The sequence below is a fragment of the Hippocampus comes genome, unplaced genomic scaffold (genome assembly GCF_001891065.2).
Source record: "Hippocampus comes isolate QL1 unplaced genomic scaffold, H_comes_QL1_v1.1 scaffold164, whole genome shotgun sequence".
Lineage (NCBI taxonomy): Eukaryota > Metazoa > Chordata > Actinopteri > Syngnathiformes > Syngnathidae > Hippocampus > Hippocampus comes.
In genome coordinates, this window is record NW_017805005.1 from 116,126 (window position 1) to 136,750 (window position 20,625).

General features: G+C 42.1%; 3 protein-coding genes across 6 annotated transcripts in view; all 3 read right to left on the reverse strand.

Moving 5' to 3' along the window:
- arhgap18 (Rho GTPase activating protein 18) overlaps window positions 1-11,462 on the reverse strand; it is a 13,863-nt gene extending 2,401 nt beyond the window's left edge. The window contains exons 1-13 of one of the 3 annotated variants that reach the window (XM_019859583.1): window positions 11,354-11,462; window positions 5,677-5,854; window positions 4,701-4,824; window positions 4,194-4,276; window positions 3,722-3,871; window positions 3,318-3,381; window positions 2,947-3,065; window positions 2,589-2,660; window positions 2,424-2,517; window positions 1,784-1,875; window positions 1,615-1,695; window positions 1,363-1,522; window positions 386-468 (exon numbers count right to left, since the gene is read on the reverse strand). In XM_019859583.1, coding sequence (XP_019715142.1) covers window positions 386-468; window positions 1,363-1,522; window positions 1,615-1,695; window positions 1,784-1,875; window positions 2,424-2,517; window positions 2,589-2,660; window positions 2,947-3,065; window positions 3,318-3,381; window positions 3,722-3,871; window positions 4,194-4,276; window positions 4,701-4,824; window positions 5,677-5,854; window positions 11,354-11,388 — 1,335 coding nt within the window. In that variant the 5' untranslated portion in view covers window positions 11,389-11,462. Of the gene's footprint in view, window positions 1-385; window positions 469-1,362; window positions 1,523-1,614; window positions 1,696-1,783; window positions 1,876-2,423; window positions 2,518-2,588; window positions 2,661-2,946; window positions 3,066-3,317; window positions 3,382-3,721; window positions 3,872-4,193; window positions 4,277-4,700; window positions 4,825-5,676; window positions 5,855-6,175; window positions 7,361-10,083; window positions 10,627-11,353 lie in introns of those variants that run through there. The other 2 variants (XM_019859566.1, XM_019859575.1) reach the window with 2 other exon arrangements.
- A 563-nt stretch (window positions 11,463-12,025) lies between these two features.
- fkbp6 (FKBP prolyl isomerase 6) lies at window positions 12,026-15,359 on the reverse strand. Its single transcript, XM_019859485.1, has 9 exons — window positions 15,156-15,359; window positions 14,572-14,689; window positions 14,395-14,484; window positions 14,119-14,321; window positions 13,601-13,720; window positions 13,169-13,366; window positions 12,478-12,587; window positions 12,292-12,371; window positions 12,026-12,192 (listed from the first exon to the last, which is right to left on the reverse strand). Exons 1-8 carry the CDS (start codon window positions 15,216-15,218, stop codon window positions 12,308-12,310), a joined length of 966 nt encoding a protein of 321 aa, XP_019715044.1. The 5' UTR covers window positions 15,219-15,359; the 3' UTR covers window positions 12,026-12,192; window positions 12,292-12,307.
- A 471-nt stretch (window positions 15,360-15,830) lies between these two features.
- The window catches only part of tmem244 (transmembrane protein 244), a 16,249-nt gene continuing 11,454 nt past the window's right edge, over window positions 15,831-20,625 (reverse strand). For both annotated transcript variants that reach the window (XM_019859495.1, XM_019859503.1), the window contains exons 3-8: window positions 18,665-18,815; window positions 17,122-17,207; window positions 16,939-17,015; window positions 16,461-16,586; window positions 16,125-16,169; window positions 15,831-16,011 (exon numbers count right to left, since the gene is read on the reverse strand). In XM_019859495.1, coding sequence (XP_019715054.1) covers window positions 15,914-16,011; window positions 16,125-16,169; window positions 16,461-16,586; window positions 16,939-17,015; window positions 17,122-17,207; window positions 18,665-18,757 — 525 coding nt within the window. In that variant the 5' untranslated portion in view covers window positions 18,758-18,815 and the 3' untranslated portion in view covers window positions 15,831-15,913. The remainder of the gene's footprint in view (window positions 16,012-16,124; window positions 16,170-16,460; window positions 16,587-16,938; window positions 17,016-17,121; window positions 17,208-18,664; window positions 18,816-20,625) is intronic.

Genomic DNA, 20,625 nt, shown 5'->3' on the forward strand with positions numbered 1-20,625 from the left:
AAAAAAAAAAAAAAGACAACCCGATATGGTATTTGTGGAACTTAGATACAGAGAAAGTCTCAAAAAGTCTCCAATCATGCAAAAAAAAAAAAAAGAAAGAAATCATCATTTCAAAAAAAACAAAACAAAAAAAAAACGAATTTGTTGCTTATCGCTGTTTTGGGGAAAAACTGTAACTAAAGCCACAAGATGGGCAACGTGTGTCATGAAACACTCGCTTCGTTTCATGACATAGTTCTGCTGCGGTCGGTATGGAAACAGCCACAAACCCCACCCCCCCCAAAAAAAAACAAAAAAACAAAAACGGTGTGATTTGAATCACCACCAGTGTGTTTGTGCTCCCTTTTTCCATTGTGAAAAGCTCGTCTCCTTCAATGGTTTTTACCTTCAAACTATCCCGATTGGCTTCAGGGAGCAGGAGGACCAGCAGGTTCAACGCTTGCAGCTGCTGCTTCTTGGTGGGCAGCTCTGAAATACACAACACCACACGTTAGGGAGGTTAGTGCACTGTGTAAAGCTCATAGAGGGAAACCATACAGTACGAGATATGGACAAGAGTGCCGGTGTACGACTTAATCGAGCGATTCAAGAAGGTCCGCCTTGATCATTTTTATGTCCCAGCCCCCCCCCCCTTGGAGGCAGCTCATGAAAAGGAACAAATACGTCCATGTCCCAATACTTCAATACTCCGTCCACCTCAAGTTCCTGAATACCGTATTGGCCCGGATATAAGACGGCCCTGATTATAAGACGACCCCCTCTTTTTCAAGACTCAAATCTGAAAAAAGACTTTTTGAACACCAAATTATTTTTTATACAGAAAATAATTACAGTACATGTGAAACAAATGATTATAACAATATCTTTGAGAGAAAACGCATGTTATTTTGCCTCATTCAAATCTTAATATCTGAACATTTAAATACGTAAACTAAAATGCAATCCCATTCGTAAATGAATGGCTTCTGGTTTTTGAAATGTAAATTACATCATAACTTCTCCTCAGCTGCCGGTTAACCTGGCCGATCTTCGACCCACTTTTCTCCAGATTGTCGCTACGTTTCTCCATTTTCTGTTATCTCTTCTAGTATTTTCTTCTCTTTTCTTTCTTACCGCTATTTTTTATTTTTCTTCTTCGTGCTATCGCTATTTTTATTTTTATTCTTCGTGACAGGGGTTCACTTTGGCCTGGGGGGTCAAGTTCAGTATTCGCTTCAATGATATCTGGCGCCATCTAGCGTCGTGAATGGGTATAACGTGTAGACCTTGAAAATAAGACGACCCCCACTTTTTCAGTCTTATTTCAATGCAAAAAACATTGTCTTATATTCGGGCCAATACGGTAGTTTGGTATGCGCGTACTGTTGACGGCGATGAAGGCGTTGAGGTACTCGACGGTCAGCAGAGGGTGCGGCAGCTCCCTGATGAACAACTTGAGGAGGCTGGCGGCGTCGTGCTGCTTCAGCTGGTCCCACGGGAACGTGCCGTCGTAGAAGCAAGACTCCAGCTCCTGGTACAGAGACTGAGTCGCAGGACAACCGGCGGGTGAGTTACGCTTGGCCAAACCGGCGTGTTGATGGTCGCTTGTAAAAAATGCCAACTACAATTGTCTACCTTGACTCTTGTGGCGGCGCCGGAGATTCGAAGCAGGCCCTCTGTGTCTAATCCGTCGTCCTCTTCGATATGACTGATAAGCTACAGAGGACAGAACACGTTCTAACATGTGCGCATCAGATAGAGGCCATCCACATGAAGAGTGAATTAAGGAGGCGGGCGTGCTCACCCTCTGAAGGATGAAAGGCACTTTGGTACTGGCTACCCTGCGCTGGTCCTGATCCAGTAAAGTGACGAGAGGAACCCCAAACAAACCGCTTTCTACATTAAAAACCAAACAGTGACCAAAAAAATAAAGCCACATACTATTCAGCTCGACACGACTGTTTTTGTGGATATACCGTACAGTATTTGTGCAATTTTTGAGCAGATTCTACTTTTTTTTTTTTTTATAAAAACAATCCACCATTGTGCAAGGTGGCCCCAAAAACCGGACATGATTTCTTCGTCTTGTAACAGTTTTTTTTTTAAAAAAAACAATCCACCGTTGTGCAAGGTGGTCCCAAAAACCGGACATGATTTCTTCGTCTTGTAACATAGGCGCGACAATGTTTTTTTTTTCTTTCTTTTTTTAACTTTCTTCTGTTAGTGGAAAAAAAAACGAAAGTTTGTTTTTTAATGAGCAGGGTGGTGAGAATTTCAGTCACGTCAGTTGAATTTTGGATTGCATAATAATCCAGTTAGCTGGATGTGTCCTATCATTTGCCAAGATGGCAGCTATCCATCCATGGCCATTAAAACATCAAAGGTAACTACAATTGTAAAACTTCGGTGGACTCGGCGTAAAATCTAATTTTGTGCGGGTGTACCTTTCGTCTTCACTTTGACAGCCTTGTGCGCTTTCAGATCGATGCCACCCGTGTCGAAAAGAGCCGTTATCTCCACCAGTGCAAACCTTCGTACCTGGTAGGACGCAATAAGACGACATGATGATATTCGCATGGTTTCAATAACGGGGCGTGGGGGGTACCTACCTTTTTCATATCCGGCGGAGACAGGTGCCCAACTCTGGTCTGACCGGTTTTATCTTTGAGTAGCCTGAAGTTCTAGAGAGGACAATATATTTTTATTGAGGATCGAAAAATAATTTCATCGAAAGTGAATATTGTTTTAAAATACAGGGTTCCCTCACTTATCGCGGTAAATCTCCATTAAAAGGCCAGAGAAGTAAGCGCAGTGTTTCAGGTTGAGCCCGTGTATTATCGGCGGAGTTGTAGTAATGGGCCAGAGGAGTTGTAGTATGTTTCGTAAACGCAGTGTTTCAGGTTGAGCCCGTGTATTATCGGTGGCAGCCGAAGTATAAAGCGGCAACGAAAAGAGCACTTGTCTCACCGGTAATTTATCATCCGGCGAGTTGGGGCTCATTTTCGCCACGCGGTGAGGTTGGTTGTCCCTGTAAGAGAGCGCCTGCTCTGAGAACGCCACGTCCACGTTCATGACCGTCTCCGGTTCTGTCAGGCGGAAGGAGGACATTTTCGGGAACATTACCACACAAGTCGTGCGGTAAATAGAAGTGTCTGAGTATGTCAAGAGGCGCAATTCCATCTGAAATGTTTTACTAACAACTTTTGATTTGCTTGGGAACAGTTCAGAATTTTCCCCTCGGTTAAAAGCAATCGCATTAAGGCTGCTGTTTATGTATGTGTGGAACACTTTTGTTGTGGAGCTGAGTAATGACCGTAATGCATTAGTGTGTGTGTTACCGGTTGAGCTGGCGTCACTTGGCGGGCTCTCACTTCCCTTTTGGACCTCACGTGGCTCTTTGTCCTGCGGCGGGACAAAATGCGGAATCCTGCTCAAGATGTTCACCGGTGCCCACTTGTATATGCTTATATATTAACCTCTCTGTTAAAAACAGTCTATTGTAAATATTTGACTGGAAGCGCTTTAGAGTAAATCACAAATGGTAAACTTTGTCATCATGTCACGGGTTAGCTGGAGCCTATCCGAGATGCTGAGAGGCAGGGTACACTTTGGCTCATGAACATCTATCTACTTACTGAACACATCTTAACATGGGTGTGCCACAAGGATCATTTCCAGCCCCCCTCCCCATTTTGTTCTTTACATGGATATTAACTGAGTGTGTTTGCGAGTGTGTCCCGACCTTTTCAGGCAGTCGGAATATATCCCGGACGTCGGGCAGGTGTTGCCGGTTGCACCGTCGTTGTGTCTGGTGTAGCAAGGTCAACCGCCGCTCCACCGCTGCCGCTTGTGCTCGGGTCAGTGTGGAAAGAAACGCGGCACTGTCCTCTTCCTGTCAAGCGCGACAAATTAAGAGCTCAGTAAATTATTGTTCCGTGATATATGTGATGTACAGGTGAATTGTACAGAAATTACAAACAAAATTATTTGACTGTAGAAATTAGGTTTAAAACATCATTTAATGAATTGGTATGATATGAGTTTCACATTTTGAAATTGAGCAGCTATTTTGTGTGTGTGTGTGTGTGTGTGTGTGTGTGTGTGTGTGTGTGTGTGTGTGTGTGTGTGTGTGTGTAGATGTGCATATAGTGCATGTTGAAGCAGAAAGAGAAAAATAAACTGGTCGAATGAGGGCGAGATGATTTGATTGACACCTGTTCCTGGTCGGCTGGCAGTGAACCATCAAACAATCGCGCTAGGCCCGCCTCCATGAGCCACGCTTCCTCCTGCTCGCCTTCTGGAAAAGACAGGCCAATAAAAATATGACAAACTGAACTTTTTTAGACATCTTTCCATGACAGCAGCTTAGTCACACGTAAGTATTTGACATATGACATTTCGGGGTTATGAATGTCTGAATGTAAAAAAAAAAAATTTTTTTTTTTTAATTTAGTGATTGAACCAACCAAGGTACGTATTAAAATGACCCCACTTTCAATAGTTGGGAATTCCATTGCTAAGATCTCTGTGCTAATTTTCTGAAATTTCAAATGGGCCAGCTCTGACAAACGACCAGAGGAACAACATACAGATGCAGTAAGAGGAAGTTGGGACTAATCTGTAAGAATGTGTTTGCTCCTGGGAGTAATAACCCTCATAAAAGTGCCAAAATAAAACACGGATGTCCACAAACAAAAGCAGTAGCTGAGCACGCGTCCCACCGTCGGGGTGTTTTTGCTGCTCCTCTTCCTCATTTCCACCCTCGCCTCCCCTCTTCTCCGCAGAGCGACTGATGTTCTCAACCTCTTTCCAGTAGTCATCCATCTCCAGCTCGTCCAAGGAGTCCTGCGAAAAGGTTCCACAAAGGGTTCCAAGAAGAAAATCCATCCATGCTATAAATTATAAAATTTTATTTAAAAAAAAAAAGTCATATATATATATATATATATATGATTTTTTTTTAATTATTTAAAAACATTTATACATTTCAACGCATGGTAAAATATGTCCTGCGCAAGCTTTTATCGATCAAACTTAAAAATCTAAAATGAAAATATATCAAAAACCTGAAGCGCACCAAAAACCAATTTTCTCAAAAGCCGACAATGCGCCTTATAATCCGTTGCGCCTTATAAATGGATCAATATTCTGATTTCTTGGACGTAGTGTTTTAACTGTTCTGTAAAGCGCTTTGTTCAGCTGCAGCGGTTGTGAAAGCTCGATATAAATAAAGCTGTATTGTATTGTAGTGTATTTCCTTTAGCGTAGCTCCATCTAGTGGATGCATAATGCAACCGCAGCTTCGATTGTATCTTCTATTCTATGTGCCTTATAAAGTGGTGCGCCCTATATATGAAAAAAGTTTTAAAATAGGCCATTCATTGAAGGTGCGCCTTATATTCCGGAGTGCCTTATAGTGCGGAAAATACGGTAAAACGGCTTTAAAATTTTTTTTTCTGTATGCGTTTTAAAATAATTATGTCGCATCAATTTCAACCTATTATTTTCACTCCACAAAAACATAGACAGTATTGTTCTGTCACTACACATCGATGGAATAGTAATAACTAACCAGTACGTTGTGGTCAATAAATAATTTAACGAAAATTGGATCACACTGCTGATTTCTCACATCACTGGGCTAGATCAGTGCTGCTAAAAGAGAAACAGATTGCGGTTCGGTACAAGAGCGTATACCTGGGAGTTGCAGCGTTGACATGGCGGCCGCGGTCGCAACCTGGTATGAGGACTGCGTCTGGGGCTGGAGCCAGGGTTGGAGCACACGGAAGGCCTGGGCCGCTGGCTCTCCGCACTTGGGTTGTCCTCGGGAAGAGCGCTGTGATTCTGCTGGACGCTGTAGTGGCCTGTCCTTCGGCTGCGAGACACAAACACACCAAGTTGCGGGGGGCCGTACTTGAGCATAGCTACACCATTCATCCCGATTAAGGAGGTCAAACTGTCACTTGTGATCTCTGGACCGAAAAGTCACTTTTGAAGAATTGACTTAAACTTTGCGCCCTGGTTTAGCAGCACAGTGATGACATAGATAGACCTCACGCCTCATAAAAGATTGTAGCCTTTCATGGTCACAACAGAAAGAGAGATAACCTCAATATAAGTAAAATACAACCAAAAAAAAGTTAAAACGTTTTTTGTAGAATTTGTGACAGTTAAAAATGAAGCGATGTGTACCTACAGTTGAACCCAAAGCAACGGTCTGGCCCCTCCTGTCATCATGTACGTCTTCACCTTGGAACTCGACGCTTCTTCGGCCTTCCACTGGATTTGTCCTCAAGGCGCTGTTCTACTTCTACTGATCTCCTATCAGCTTCTCCCCCCATTGCCGACTGACTTCCTACCTTACATGACAACACGCATTCCGACCCCCTTTTTGACCGTTTCATGTAACGCAGGCCTAGCCAGGAATGACAAAAATGTCTTCGTGTTGAGATTTGTGGACCAGGGTGGCGGTTCCACCTGACGATCAGCACATGAGCAAACAGTGGGAGTTAATCATTGAACTTCATCAAAAGCCCCCACAAAAAAATACACAAATAAATGTTTGACATGGCCATAAATCGTACATAAGCACACGTTAAAAAAAAAAAAAAAAAGGCACGTAAACACACGTGCGAGTTTGTCCACAGGGAAGTGATTCAGATCCTCCACCCAAACAATAAATTGACGAGAGCGGACACTCGTTACTGATTCACGGCACCACCAGGCCACACAGCGTGTCGTCATTGAACGACAAAAAAGAACTTATTATGAAATGGAACAACCAACGAGTCCTACCATTTGAATCAATGACGGCCGAATACATTTTGATTTTTTTTTTTCCGAAATAAATTGGTGAATGAAACCGCCTTCATGTACCACGTGATCATGTATGCATCGAAACCGCGGACATCGGGACCATCATAAAACTTAGGACACCGTTTTCCGTCCTCTTTATTTTGTATTTCTCTCCTTCATGTTTTTTTTTTTTTTTTGTTGTCCATTAAACAGAAAACAATTGTTTTATGGTCCATTGAAGCAACGCGACACACTTGTGGTCAATGACGTGATGTTAAAGACAATAGGGCCTCTTCTCACAAAGGGAACATTTGCACCCTTGTTCTTTACGTGACGCAATGCGCTATTTTGAAATGTGGAAATGCACTCATTTGCCCTCCTTTCATTACCCGAGCGCTCCAAAAAAAAAAAAAAAAACAGGTGCCCGAAGGGTTACTTGAGTGCACGTCAAAGACCCGAGCGTGTGTTTGTAGACTTCCGCTGAGGTGACGGCGTTTGGAAACGACGAGGAGGGGCATTCGCAAACCGATGGGTCAGAATATTAGGGACACTAGCACCGGCTAATGTGATCCAATACAAAAAAAAATCTGAACGAATTATGTGTGTGTGTGTGTGTGTGTGTGTGTGTGTGTGTGTGTGTGTGTGTGTTGTTGTTCCCGTTCATATGAACAGGTGCCAGCTGTCCTCTCTTGGAAGACAGACCGCCTGTCTTTCTTTCCGTAACACACACACACACACACACACACACACACACACACACACACACACACACACACACACACACACACACAGAAAGGCACGTCTGCTCATTATGACGTCATTACACTATATTCAAGCTAACGCTACGGTATCAATTTTTTTCCTGTTGAACCTATAACTAGCTATTCACTGAAAAACTCACCTTTTCACATATTTTGTGCTTGTAAACCTCCCAGAGAAGTTACAAGATGGCGACAAAGTTATGTCTAAACAGCAAAGGAGCGGAAGTTTTAGCCTGGGTTGTTATGGAGAGTACATGTGCATGTACAGTACAGACAGATTTTTTTTTTTTTTCTAGGATCAAATCATCTGTCGGCCATTTATTTTCAAGGATAATGTAAAAAATTTAAGTGTTTAAAAGTTGAACTTCAACTTCCTGGCATGTTCTTGGACATCTGCAAAAATGTTCTGCCAATCTCGCCATTTCCAGAGGAAACAATGACCACAAAAATAGGACACACACACACACACACACACACACACGAGCGCACCGCACGCACGTACTGCGGGAGGCAAGACAAAGGCAGGCTGTAATGTGATGCTGTTTTTTTTTTTTTTTTGCTGGTTAGAGGGACAAGCCATCTGGAACACATGCCCCCACATGCACAACTGGAGCTAGCTTTGTTAATTTCTTTCATTTTCCACGGCAGTCATTTTGACATCATAGATAACAACATGGCACGTATACACGTGGTTAGCAATGACATGAATTAGGATTCCATTCCATTTCGGATGAAGAGAGGTCAACTTGGATTCTAATGTCGTAAAAATCGTCATTGTGGCGCGACTAAAACAATGAAAGGAATGGCGATCGAAAACTTCCACATAGTGTTAACACACTCTAAAAAGCAGGTGTGGCCATTTGGACTTTCGCTCAAGAGTTTACAGTACGGTTACACACACACACACACACACACACACACACACACACACACACACACACACAAGTGTACATATGCCTGCTCGTGCGCACACATGCACATACACACACACACAAAGTCAGCTCCATGCCCGCTACACGTAAACAAGTCATTTATAAATAAGAGTCTCTGAATGGTCGTTATGAATATTGCTCAAAAAAATAAAAATAAAAAATACTTGGAGTTACATTGCGGCGTTGAAGTGTTCCCTTTACTTTTTTGAGCAGTTTCCAAACTTAGTTCCTGTGTGACAAATTGGCAAATTTAGGCTAACGGCTGAAAGACTTTACTGTGTGTTCCCCTTTATTGCGCGCATCATCATGTGACACAAACAATGAGCAAGTGACAACAACAAAGAAAGAAGCAGAACACATGGGTGCATTCATGAATGAATGCATGCGCGGAGGTCACAAGACCCGACCAGTTTATGGGTGCCTATGTTTTTTGTTGTTTTTTAAGTCATTGTTTGTTTTGCTGCTCCATGCGTTTAAGTAGCGGCTGTTTGCAGATTAATAATTACTGAAAAATCGATAGCATTTTAGGTTTTAAGATGGCCGACTTTGATCCGGCCAAATTATGTGGTGTGGTTAAACATTCTGGTGTTTAAACGTGCAATGTTTCATTCTTTTTGTTTTGTGTGTCTGCTTTACTGAAAACTTTCAACTGGGAGCTACAAAAAATAAATAAAATTGAAGCACACATGCTTAGTTAGCCTCTTCTGGAAAGTGGAAAGTGAGAACAAGCATTATGGAATCTTTTTAAAAGTATGTTTTGGTGTCTTTGAAGAGGTCTACCTTAACTGCTGCTCACTGAACTGAGGTCTCATGTGATTGACGGGGCCTATTTTACCTCCAAACTGTTTTCTCAATGACGATACGTCATGTATCTGCGGACTGGTTGTTACTCATTTAACAGCTTTACAGATGACCTTGGAACCGGCCTGCTTGAGATAATTGGGACATGCTCGTAATGCGCCCCGCCCACTTTATTAGGTAGATCTGCACAAACTAATGCGAAAATGATCAATCAACCAATCACATTCACACGTGTGAACAGTTTGGAGGTTTCTATGAGTCTTAACATGAGTGTTTCGGAATGTGGGAGGAATCTGCAAGAGAGAACACGCAAACTTCACAGAAGAACCTGAGCCGGGATTCGAACACAGAACTGACTGTGATGTGGTCCATGTTTAGGGATCAAGTGCTTTTACGAGCCCCTCGTGAGGATAAGCGGCTTGGATAAAGGATGGATGGATGTTCTGCACTCAACACTCCAGGGGGTGAATATGTGCATTCCACACAGCCTTCCTGACCCCGAAGAACATTCCATTCGCATTACTCAAAACTTTTGGTTTTTCTATGATATCGTGGCTCGACAATCTTTGTCCTTGCAACTAACTTTAAGATGCAAGTGTGTATTACAAAAGTTGCTGATAGGGAAGTTTCAAAGGAAATGCATTGCCCGAGGCAGGAGGGGGGGGGGGGACTTGCTGTCTTGCAACTTTTAACAAGTTGCTGCGGTCAACTGTTAAGTCGAATGACTCACTAATGATGCTTGTTGCTGACGTTCCATAAGCAAGCAGTAACACGGTGCTACAGCTAAAGGAGAAGAAAGTAAGCACGAATCCCACCTGGTGGCCTGAGGGTCGTTCTCTCGACTCGGAGGACACGCGATAGACAGTCCAGGCTGGGCCAAGAGTTCCGCGTTGCTGTGGTAACCCGTCAAGACCACTCCCTGGGTCTCTTGCTGCCGACTCATGTTCTCCCCCGCTGCTGCTGCTCGGATCTACTTTACCAACGATATGACGTCCACGCGACCCTCCATCGCGAGTGTACGCAGTCCAGCCGCGCTAAACGTTACCGACGCATCGTGTGCTCAAACTTTTTCCCTTTCGCGTCCTGGTCTTCCACTCGAATAGAAGTGTGTCATCGAGACGAGGGCTGGACGTTGTTGAGTGAAAAGGGGGCTGGATCGCCAGCGCGATTGGCTGGAAGCTCAAAATACAAATTTAAGTCAGGGTGACCCCTGCCGGCCGCGGGGGGAAACAAACCGAAAGACACAGCGCTACAGTTCTCGACATTCCGAGTCTTGAAATAATACATGATGTCATGTTATGATACAATTCAGAGATAAGGAGAGAGTTCGAATTTTTCTATTTCCACTGCCTGGCAGTTAATGTTCTCCTCGCACTGTTTGTCCGGCACTTACATCGGCACCAAACGCATCTTGTCCAATGAACGGGCTGTAATGGATCACGTGGTTTGAAATGACGCGTTTCGGTCAAGTGGGATTTCGGAAGATTTGACGACAAAAGTAGGAAAAATTATAACTACTTGTCAATGTAAAATATTTGATTCGCTAATTTTTCTCCTATTTTGTCGATTCGCTTCCCATTATTTTCTTCATTTTTATTTGTGTGCTTATTGTTTACTTCTTGGCAAGACACATACAAACAACTGAATAGGATGAAATATTAATTTATAATTACCTGGCAGGCAGTCGATTTCATTTGTGACTTATGTCTCCAATAAACACATTTTGATCAATATAATTAAAAAAACGTTCGGAATTTACAGAAAATGTATTTCTAAACCTCACTGATACAACTTAAAAACAACTGACATATTTTACTCGGAAAAAAAAGGTTTATGAGGTTACAAAGTGTTTACACGAAGGATGCCTGTTGACGTTCACATCCATATTAGGTAAGGAGTGAAGCAATCGCCCCACTTTTAAAGGACACTCCTGCACAATTTGGACATGCAATCCTCCAAAACGGTGCCAAAATGAGGATACATCAGCCATAGCAAAGAAAAAATGAACAGAACAATTGCAAATCACGAGTATCCAAAATGGTTGAACACAAGTGCATTCGCATATAGAGAATAAGTGCATCTTACCTGAGGTGAAGGTACAAAGCCAGTCTGGGGACCATGTTGTCAGCCTGCGTCCAACTGTGCTGGCTCTCTCACCGAAGACGAACTTCTCGGGATGATGTCAACACACACAGACACACGCACACACGCAAGTCGATTAGCCAGAGAGGTCAATCAGATTGTCCTGCTTCTTGCCCCTCCCCCCTTTTCTGATCCGATGTCATCCCTTCTCTCGCTCTGCCCGTCTCCTTTCTTTCCCTTTCAATTTTCCACTCTACGCTCTCTTCCATCTTTACGCAACCATTAAGAGCCCACTAAGTGGTGTGGAAGACGACTGAATCATACTGAGAGCTGCATAACAACAAGCGGTTCTGCAGTTCGACTATCAGGATGGATGAAATGTATTAAATATTGCACAACTTGGATGATGACGGATGATCTAATGCGGAGGAATCTCAAATTTAATAGGCCACTGATTTGCATTCCAAAAATGAACATTGTGCACCTACTTGTGACGCCCGTGGTCCCACCTTTGCGTTGCAATTTTGGTTTCACAGGAGTTTGGTGGTTAGAACTCGTCACCACAGCGGTTATGGTTTCATAACAATGATTTATTTGTGTTTTGGCACCAACAGCCCCCCCCCCCCCCAAACCCATGAAACAATTCACACAGTATATTCAACCCATGACAAAATCAATGTTTTCTGTATGATTAACTTAGAGGGGGGGAAATAAAACATAACAAAAACAATGCACTTCTGCAAGGGAACATTTGCGAGACATCTCAAAGGGGCGCAATACAAAGTTTATAACACCAACATTTCACTCTGGTTCTGCGGTGGCTCCTCACTCGCTCGTAACATCTGCAACGGATGTGCACATTTTCACTCAGCATGATGTGAAATATGGACAACAATTGGAATGTTATTCAAAAAAAAAAAAATTAAAGGGGGGTATCTTACCATCTCCTGCGGCCTCTTAATAGCCTGGGAACATCTTGCCGTACACGTCTTTCTCTTTCTCCGAGCTGTCTTTGTAGCACCTGCGACACGAGAGCAGCCAACAGAGGATTAGAATCGAAACATTTCGACCCGTTTTCCAAATCTGTTCTGTTTTTTGAAAGCTTCAGTTCCCCAAAAATTGCTTACATTGTCACGGTCATCAGGAGGTTGTTGATGTCGCGGTCAAAAGGGCTTCTCTCCCGAGCCCTGATGAGGCAACTGTAAGCGCTCTCGTAGTCCCGCAGCTCCACGTACGCCTGACGTGGACGACAGTGCGCTCAAACAGACGAATCGACTTTTGTCTGCCGTTTGCTAAGCGACGTTTACATCATCGACAAAGAAGCATTGGCACTCGCAATCCACACCTATGGACAATTTAAGAGTCCTTCATTCAACCCAACATGCTTGTTTTTGGAACGTGGGAGGCTGGAGAACCCCAAAAAAACATATAAAAACAAGTGTTTCCTCCAGAGATGGAGAAAAATCTGATATTTGCTCTTTTAAAAGGCTCTCTGTTGGAATTTTAAACAAAATACTATCGGGGAAAATATTGCAAAGCAGTAAAATGCTCTGTCTGGAACTCACTTCTTTATTATTGCATACTTCAAGGAACCAATGAAGAAGTTATTTTTTAATTGTATATATATATATATATATTTTAAATTAAATCAGCCAATTTATCCGTCTTGGTCAGGTCCTACATTTTCTGTTATCCTTCAAGAAAAATTTGAGAAACACAAAATTCGCTTCGTCCACCGATGGCTTACTAAGGGCATATTTTTTTCCATATTTGAACAAAAATTTTTACCAATTTAAAAACATGGAAACAAAGTCTCACCTGTGCACAGCGGTAAAGTGCTTTGGTACTGCTGCAGTCGACCCCCAGAGCCTTCTTGGCGTATTTGAGAGCTTTCCGCGGTCTCTCCAGACGAATTGCCACGAAGGACAAATTCAGATAAAGGGGCAGCAGCGCCGCATGGATCTCCGCCCGTCCGGCATCGCTGTAAATCTCCCTGTTGGTCAACAACGCCAACGCCTGTGCAGAAACAAATTTTAACCTCACGAAAAGATGATGTAATGTTTTAGTTTATTGTCATTCAAGTATAAATTCAAGTTAACCACTGTAGGATACAACTACCCTCACCTGTTTTTTTTTTTTAAACAACCAGAGATGCCACAAGGTGGCGTCAAAGCCCCATCTGATAGAATAGTACTTTACTAGCAAAAAAATGAATAAAAATCAAAAAGTACACTGAAATGTCACCTTCACCTGCTTGTAATGCTCTTTGGCTTTTTCGTAGCGACTCTGATTGAAGCATCTGTTGCCTATAGTACGAAGCGTGCTGACCACTTCAATCAGGTTGGAAAATGGACACTCATTCTGCTCCTCCTGAAGACCGAAAGATCTTTGTGTGAAGTAAACTGCATTCACAGTAATAAGAAACGTAAACAGGAAAAGCTTAAAAATAAAATCTTCAATTATTTATTGAGTTAGAAAAATCCCTTCTGATTTCATTTGAATTTCTTTGCATTAGCTTATTGAAAGATCGTGAGAATGACATTTTGTTTATATTCTCTTATTTTAAACAGTATATCAATTCTCTTTGACACATATTCTTTGTCCTCTGTGAAGAACAAAAATTACTGCTGGGGAGTTGTGACTAGGTGTCCCACTCATGAATACTTTTAGAATCGACTATCCTGTTAATTATTTCATCAAACCCACTTAAAAGTTAACAATATTCTCGCGGCCGTTTAGCGGGCGGGAAACACGCTGTTGCACCCTACCGCAGTCAGTTGGACAAATCCGTCCACTTGTCCTGTGTTGAAGACATCGTGGATTTGGATCTCGAACAAAATGCGGGCAGCAGCGGGGATGAGCGGCGGGCAGCCCATGTCTCCATAGGCGTAACGCGGCTGCAGGAGGAAGCGGGAGGACTCGCCTTTGCGCATGGTCAGCAGGCCCATCTCCATTCCCATCAGAGTCATGTCTGTTCGAATGAAGGCCACACAGTTTAGAGTTGACAAGCCACAACATTCTCACTCATCATGTTTGTTAGCTACCTCTACCCAGCTTCATGAGTCGGGGATGCTTGAGGCGAGTAGTGGTCTCAAACGGCTGGTCAGAATATTCCAGGAAGCCGGAGTAATGTACTGTAGAGAAACACAGGACAGAATAGTTGAGAAAAAAATAAATTACTGTTTACAATTTGGACTCACTGAAAGATCAGTAATAATTACTCAAGACTGAAGCACTTGGGGACACAGGGGGGCCATATCCAGGGGAGATCACCTCTTTGAAGATTCCTCCATTACCCAGGATATCCTCCATCTGCTGCTGTAGGCGGTCAAATGGACTCTAAGAAGGCACAGAGACAGTTAAGCAATTAGTAACACAAAAAAAAAAAAACCACACAAAAATCAATGAATCTATTTATTTCTCATATTTGTTTTAACACTTCCTGTTTCTCCAATTTGAAGGATTTTTTCTCTTAAACATTTGACTCTACTTTAATAAGTGAGAATATTGTCATGTTCGTTTTCTCTATTTTTTTATCTAGCTTTGAAATTAGTTTTCCCACGATGGAGCAGAAGTTGTAGTCTACAATTCAGTTCAGGGTGATGGTAATTTTTTCACACAATGGCAGAACCGTTAAAATTCTAAAGTAAAAAACGGAGAATTTATAGTATTCGCGGTATTCATGCATACACGTAAATAACTTTTCAAGGATAGAAATGGCGTAACAGAAACTGTTAGTAGTTAAATTTAGACTACTCAAACGTTAGCTTCGTTACCATATCGCGGGCTAACAGACAAAACTCACCAGATCTGGCTCCTCAACTCCGAAAAGGCACTGGAAAAGCTTTCGCTCTCTGTTCGTTGACATCTTTACTGCGACGAAAAAGTCGTTTTAGTCGTTTCCCAAAATGAAGTTGTATTTCTTTTGGCGACTTTTTACATGCTTTCGATACCCGCGTTGGACGGCGAGCCACGTGATCAACCCAGGAAACGCTGAAGACACGTGTCTACAAAAAGGTGTTTTAAAAACTTTCACAAAAAGTAAAAGAACAAAAAGTAATAAGGATTTGAATAAAAACGGAACACGAGTGACACTGTGCAATTTTATTCAATGTATAGTATAAATTGATCTACAGTGATGACGTAATTGTGTTCAGACGGGTAAAATGGGGTTTCCTCATTAAAAACGCATGGACCAACACACGAAAAATTCACGTTGAATTTTCCCTTCGAGGGATAAAACAAATTAAAATTAAATACAACATATGAACGATTGTCACTGTTTGCAAGATACACATTTCTCTGAACATAGTTCAAATGAATCACAATATAGTATCCATCCATACATTTCCTGTCATAATATGTGTATACCACCACCTAAAATGATTCAGTTTAAGAAACAATACAAAAATAAGTATAGCTGTACAAATTTTTCTTTTCATTTACAAAAGTATTGGGTCGTTTGTACAAGAGGGGGATATTATTTGACATCTAATGTTGTGTATGCTTTACAAAAAAATAAAATAAAAAGCAGAAACACTGGCAAAGCATCTTGAGCCCTTGTCAGAAGTTCTGAAGCTCGGTTGGGGAGATGAAGTTACTCCTGAAGAGTTTGTAGGCCAGGATCTGTCCTCCGAATATCATCATCACCAGGCCTGAGCCTAAACGAGGAAGCCAATGTGAATACTGAAAACTTGCAGAGTGGTTAATGTACTTAAAAAAAACAAAGAGAAACTTGTACAGCCAAAATAGCGGAAGAAAATAGCCATCTCACCCAATGCGATCCACCAGTGCTCGGTTGAGGGGAAATCTGACATCACTGGAGGAGGGAAAAAAAGGGACTTTTAAAGAGTGCGATAACTCTCAAATAATCTCAGAAATGTGGATTATGTTTCGTATAGTTTTATGATCCGCATGGGATGATTTGAACTCATTTCTGTGAGTTGCCACGGTTTACAGAGCTTTTGGTTGTAATTGCAAATTGTAAATGCAATTTCATTAATGGTATGTAAGGCTCATTATATCCAATTACATAACCTGACTAATCCCTCTGTGTGTGTTTGTGTCTTTGTGTGTGTGTGTGTGTGTGTGTGTGCGCGCGCGCGTTCACCCGCGACAGTCATGGCCACATGCAGCAGCGTGACCGTGATGGCGTAGTCCCACACCCACTCCTCCACGATCCAGGCGAACACCAGGCCCCCCAGAACATACGTCACTTCTGTGGAGATGACACTGACTGTCGACAAACAAGAGACAAGGCGGGCGGACTTGAAGGCATAGTCTGGAAAATCAATGTTCCAGTGGGAACAACTCGTGCGCACAAGGCAATGCCGCCATGTCACGAGCTGAGTTGTGAGCATTAAGGGACCCCCCCCCACCCTTCAAAAAAAAAAGACGTCATTTTATTCATTATATATATTTTTTTTTATTCATCGGCAGGTAAATGGGTTGTCAAAATTTCACTCTAGCAAACATTGGAATTGAAATTGGTGTTAAAAAAATAAAATAAAAGAAAGAAAAAATAAATAAGTCAATCAATCCATTAGAAGTTGAGGTTTGAGGGTTCTCCAACAAAAGAAACTACTCACCCAGGTATTTGGGGTTCTGCCATGATGGTTGTGTGGTGTAGTCAAAGGGTGCCAACAGACTGTTGATTTCATGAACCCTGCAGACAAGTAAGTCAGTTTTACAGGAAAAAAAAAAACAAAAAAAGAAAACTTCTGATTTGGCAACTTTGCAGTCTCCTAAACCGTCCCCGTTTGTTTGTGCACCTGAGCAGGCCGATGCAGAGGCTGACCACCATGTAGTAGAGTGAGTAGAAGCACACCATGCACATCAGCAGGTTCTGCAGGACCACCTGAGGGAAAAAAAAGTGAAGGCAAAATATTGGCCACCGCTGTCAAGACATGGTCTCTCCGTAATGCGTCCTTTCTCACTTGCCGTGCAGTGACGCAACGTGACAGTCAAAACCCATAATGTAGGAATCCAAACGTCGCCTAATGTGCACTTTGTTATGTTCTCTGATTGTACACCAGGTGGCAGTGTTGCTAAAAAAATCCTGTTGAGATGAAATAGTTAAGAAAATACAGTATTAGGCTACACTCCGGCCTTGTTATTTTGCCGACACCACATACTTAACCCGGTTATGAATGACTAAAGAGACGGATGAAAACCCACGTCCGTCCGTCCTTAGTTCATCCTTTTAAAACAACTTCTCGTCCTCCATCCCAAAAATGGGCGTCCTGGACGGGGTTTCATCGAAAATTAAGCTGCTATTACTCTATTCTATGATGGATAACTATGTGTTGCTGGCATAGAGGGATGAAACTTCCATCTAAATTTTCCATGGTCGGCAAGCTAACCTGCAGGTGGTGTACCGTATTGGCCCGAATATAAGACGGCCCTGATGATAAGACGACCCCCTCTTTTTCAAGACTCAAGTTTGAAAAAAGATTTTTTGAACACCAACTTAATTTTCATGCAGAAAATAATTACAGTACATCTGAAACAAATGATTATAACAATATATTTGAGACAAAAAGCATGTTATTTTTCCTCATTCAAATCTTAATATCTGAACATTTAAATATGTAAACTAAAGTGCAATCACATTCGTAAATGAATGGCTTCTGATTTTTGAAATGTAAATTACATCATAACTTCTTCTCAGCTGCCGGTGAACCTGGCCGATCTTCGACCCACTTTTCTCCAGATTGTCGCTACGTTTCTCCATTTTCTGTTATCTCTTCTAGTATTTTCTTCTCTTTTCTTTCTTACCGCTATTTTTTATTTTTCTTCTTCGTGCTACCGCTATTTTTATTTTTATTCTTCGTGACAGGGGTTCACTTTGGCCTGGGGAATCAAGTTCAGCATTCGCTTCAATGATATCTGGCGCCATCTAGCGTCGTGAATGGGTATAACGTCTAGACCCCGAATATAAGACAACCCCCACTTTTTCAGTCTTATTTCAATGCAAAAAACACCATCTTATATTCGGGCCAATACGGTATTTTAGTGGAGACCAGGCCACCGGCGTGCGTGTGCATGTTGGTCCGGAAGTGGCTCCACAGCTGAGCCAGCGCTAATTCACTTAGCGGCTTCTAAACACATCAGACAACCCCGCCGGCTTGTTTTCCATCTCCTGACTGGACTCCACTTCCCATTAGTGGACATATATTTTAAATGAACTCCTTGCATAACTTCATTTTTACCAAACGCTGCCAGGAAGTCTTTGCCAGAGCTACTTGTCACTGTGCGCTATCAATAAAGATCAATAATCCATAATGAAACAAGTTTTTTTTTCTTTTCTCTTACCCAGGTGTCACTGGGCGTGGCCTTGAGCGAGACGGCTCCATGGCGCTTGATGAGAGTGAATCCACAACATCGACAGCAGTAGTCCAACAACATGAATGGCCGTGGAGACAGCGCGACAGAGCACTTTCGACCTATATGTGGTCATTTGTGCCTGCATCAGAGAGAGAGAGAAAAAGAGAGAGGGAGTGAGGGGGGTGGATTATTCAAAATGGGATTACGACTAAGAAGTCTGAGGAAATTCCCGGGAGGGATCTCAAGAGAGAGATATTGAAGCCGTTCTCTCATCTCCTTTTTCCTCAAATACTTCAGCAGCGTGTGGATTGCGATTATTGTGTGAACAAACTTGTTATTATTATCTCCTTCCAAACAATTTATCTGAAGCACATCGCTGCAATTTCAAAATGATTCAATTTTTTAAATTATTATTGCAGAAATTCCGTTAACCCACAATTCAATATTTTTGGACAAAATTTCCTCATTCTCAATGGCACACACACTACCATGTTATACTATATGACCAGTAGATGACAGCAAAGACTTGATGATAACCAAACACAAGAGTGTCTCCTTTTTGTCCTCACTAGTAAGACATGTACTGTACACTGTATAGTAGTATGAGATTTATGCACAAGTATGACAATTTAGTTTTCAGCCAGTAAACAGTTATGCCGAACTCATAACATGTGGCTCCCCGACTAGTATGCCAAACCCACTAGTAAGTGGGCAGACTAGACTAGGACATGGACCGGAACAATTCCGTTCTGTTTTGACTTTTGACAGCACGAAAGTTACACGTAATGTCATTTTTCTCCCCACGATGAAATTTGATCAATTTCCCGAAAGTCACCCAATTAGCAAAATCCCAACGGCAGCTTCGATAATCGCGGTGTAACAGCCCTTTGAAGAAGGGCATGTTAAACACATCCATCCATATTCTACACCGTTTATCCTGAACAGGGTCGCGCGAGGTTGCTGGATTAGGGATAGACCCAGATGACTTCGGGCGGAAGGCGGACTACACCCTTAACTGGTCGCCAGTCAGTCACAGGGCAGCATGATAAACCCCATTAGCTTAATGCTAACATATATAGCGAACATAACTAAGAGCGAGCGAGCGAGAGAGGTGTGATAATCATATTCGATCAAGAAGCTGCAAAAAAAAAAAAAAAAAAAAAAAAAAACGAACATAACTAAGAGCGAGCGAGCGAGAGAGGTGTGATAATCATATTCGATCAAGAAGCTGCAAAAAAAAAAAAAAAAAAAAACACCTGCAGCAGCATCATTTGGAGCAAATAGCGATGCTGGCGCCTTTGAGGTTATAATGCGGCTGCCACGGTAACATGCATCTGCGTAACCATGGAGTTCGGGGTCCAGAGGACGCACAGTGTGAGCATCACAGTGGGCTACAAGGAGTTATCCTTCGCCCACCGGGCTGTGGCGGTGTGACATTTCGTTCCTCCACATTATGTGGCATCAACAGTTAAACAGTTTGAACATGATTATGAATTATTCAATCAGGTGTGTTTTGCGGCTCGGCCACCGGATGGCAGTATAATTCAGTCATGACACGAAAGATAAAGACTTTCACAACTACTGTACTGTGTAAATGACTCATTCAAATGCAGCAATAATATATATCTGAAATACATAGTCATTTTTTTAGAGGATAAAGAATATATGCCTGAGTAATGGTTCTTTTTTTTGTATTTGTATACATTTGCAATAAGTTTTCAATTTCAATTATGTCTTTGAAATTAATTTTTGTGATGTGTTGATAGACTTAAGCAAAGTAGTTTTACCCCCCCGCCGCAAAAAAAAAATATATATTGAATCTTTTTTTACTGCATTGTTTTATCTTTGTCATTGAAAATGTCATTTTAAAAGTTGACCTCCAAGATAAAAAGAGAGTGAAAGAGCATCCTTTGAAAATCAATTAATCCCACTGGGGGGGGGGGACGCCG

Excerpts from the sequence above, each read along its gene's own strand:
- fkbp6 (XM_019859485.1), bottom strand. The coding sequence starts at position 15,218 with ATGTCAACGAACAGAGAGCGAAAGCTTTTCCAGTGCCTTTTCGGAGTT. Across the intron at positions 14,485-14,571 it reads CCCAAGTGCTTCAGTCTTGA|TACATTACTCCGGCTTCCTG; the intron begins GTAATTATTACT and ends GTTTCTCTACAG. Across the intron at positions 13,721-14,118 it reads GATTTGTCCAACTGACTGCG|GAGGAGCAGAATGAGTGTCC; the intron begins GTAGGGTGCAAC and ends TTCGGTCTTCAG.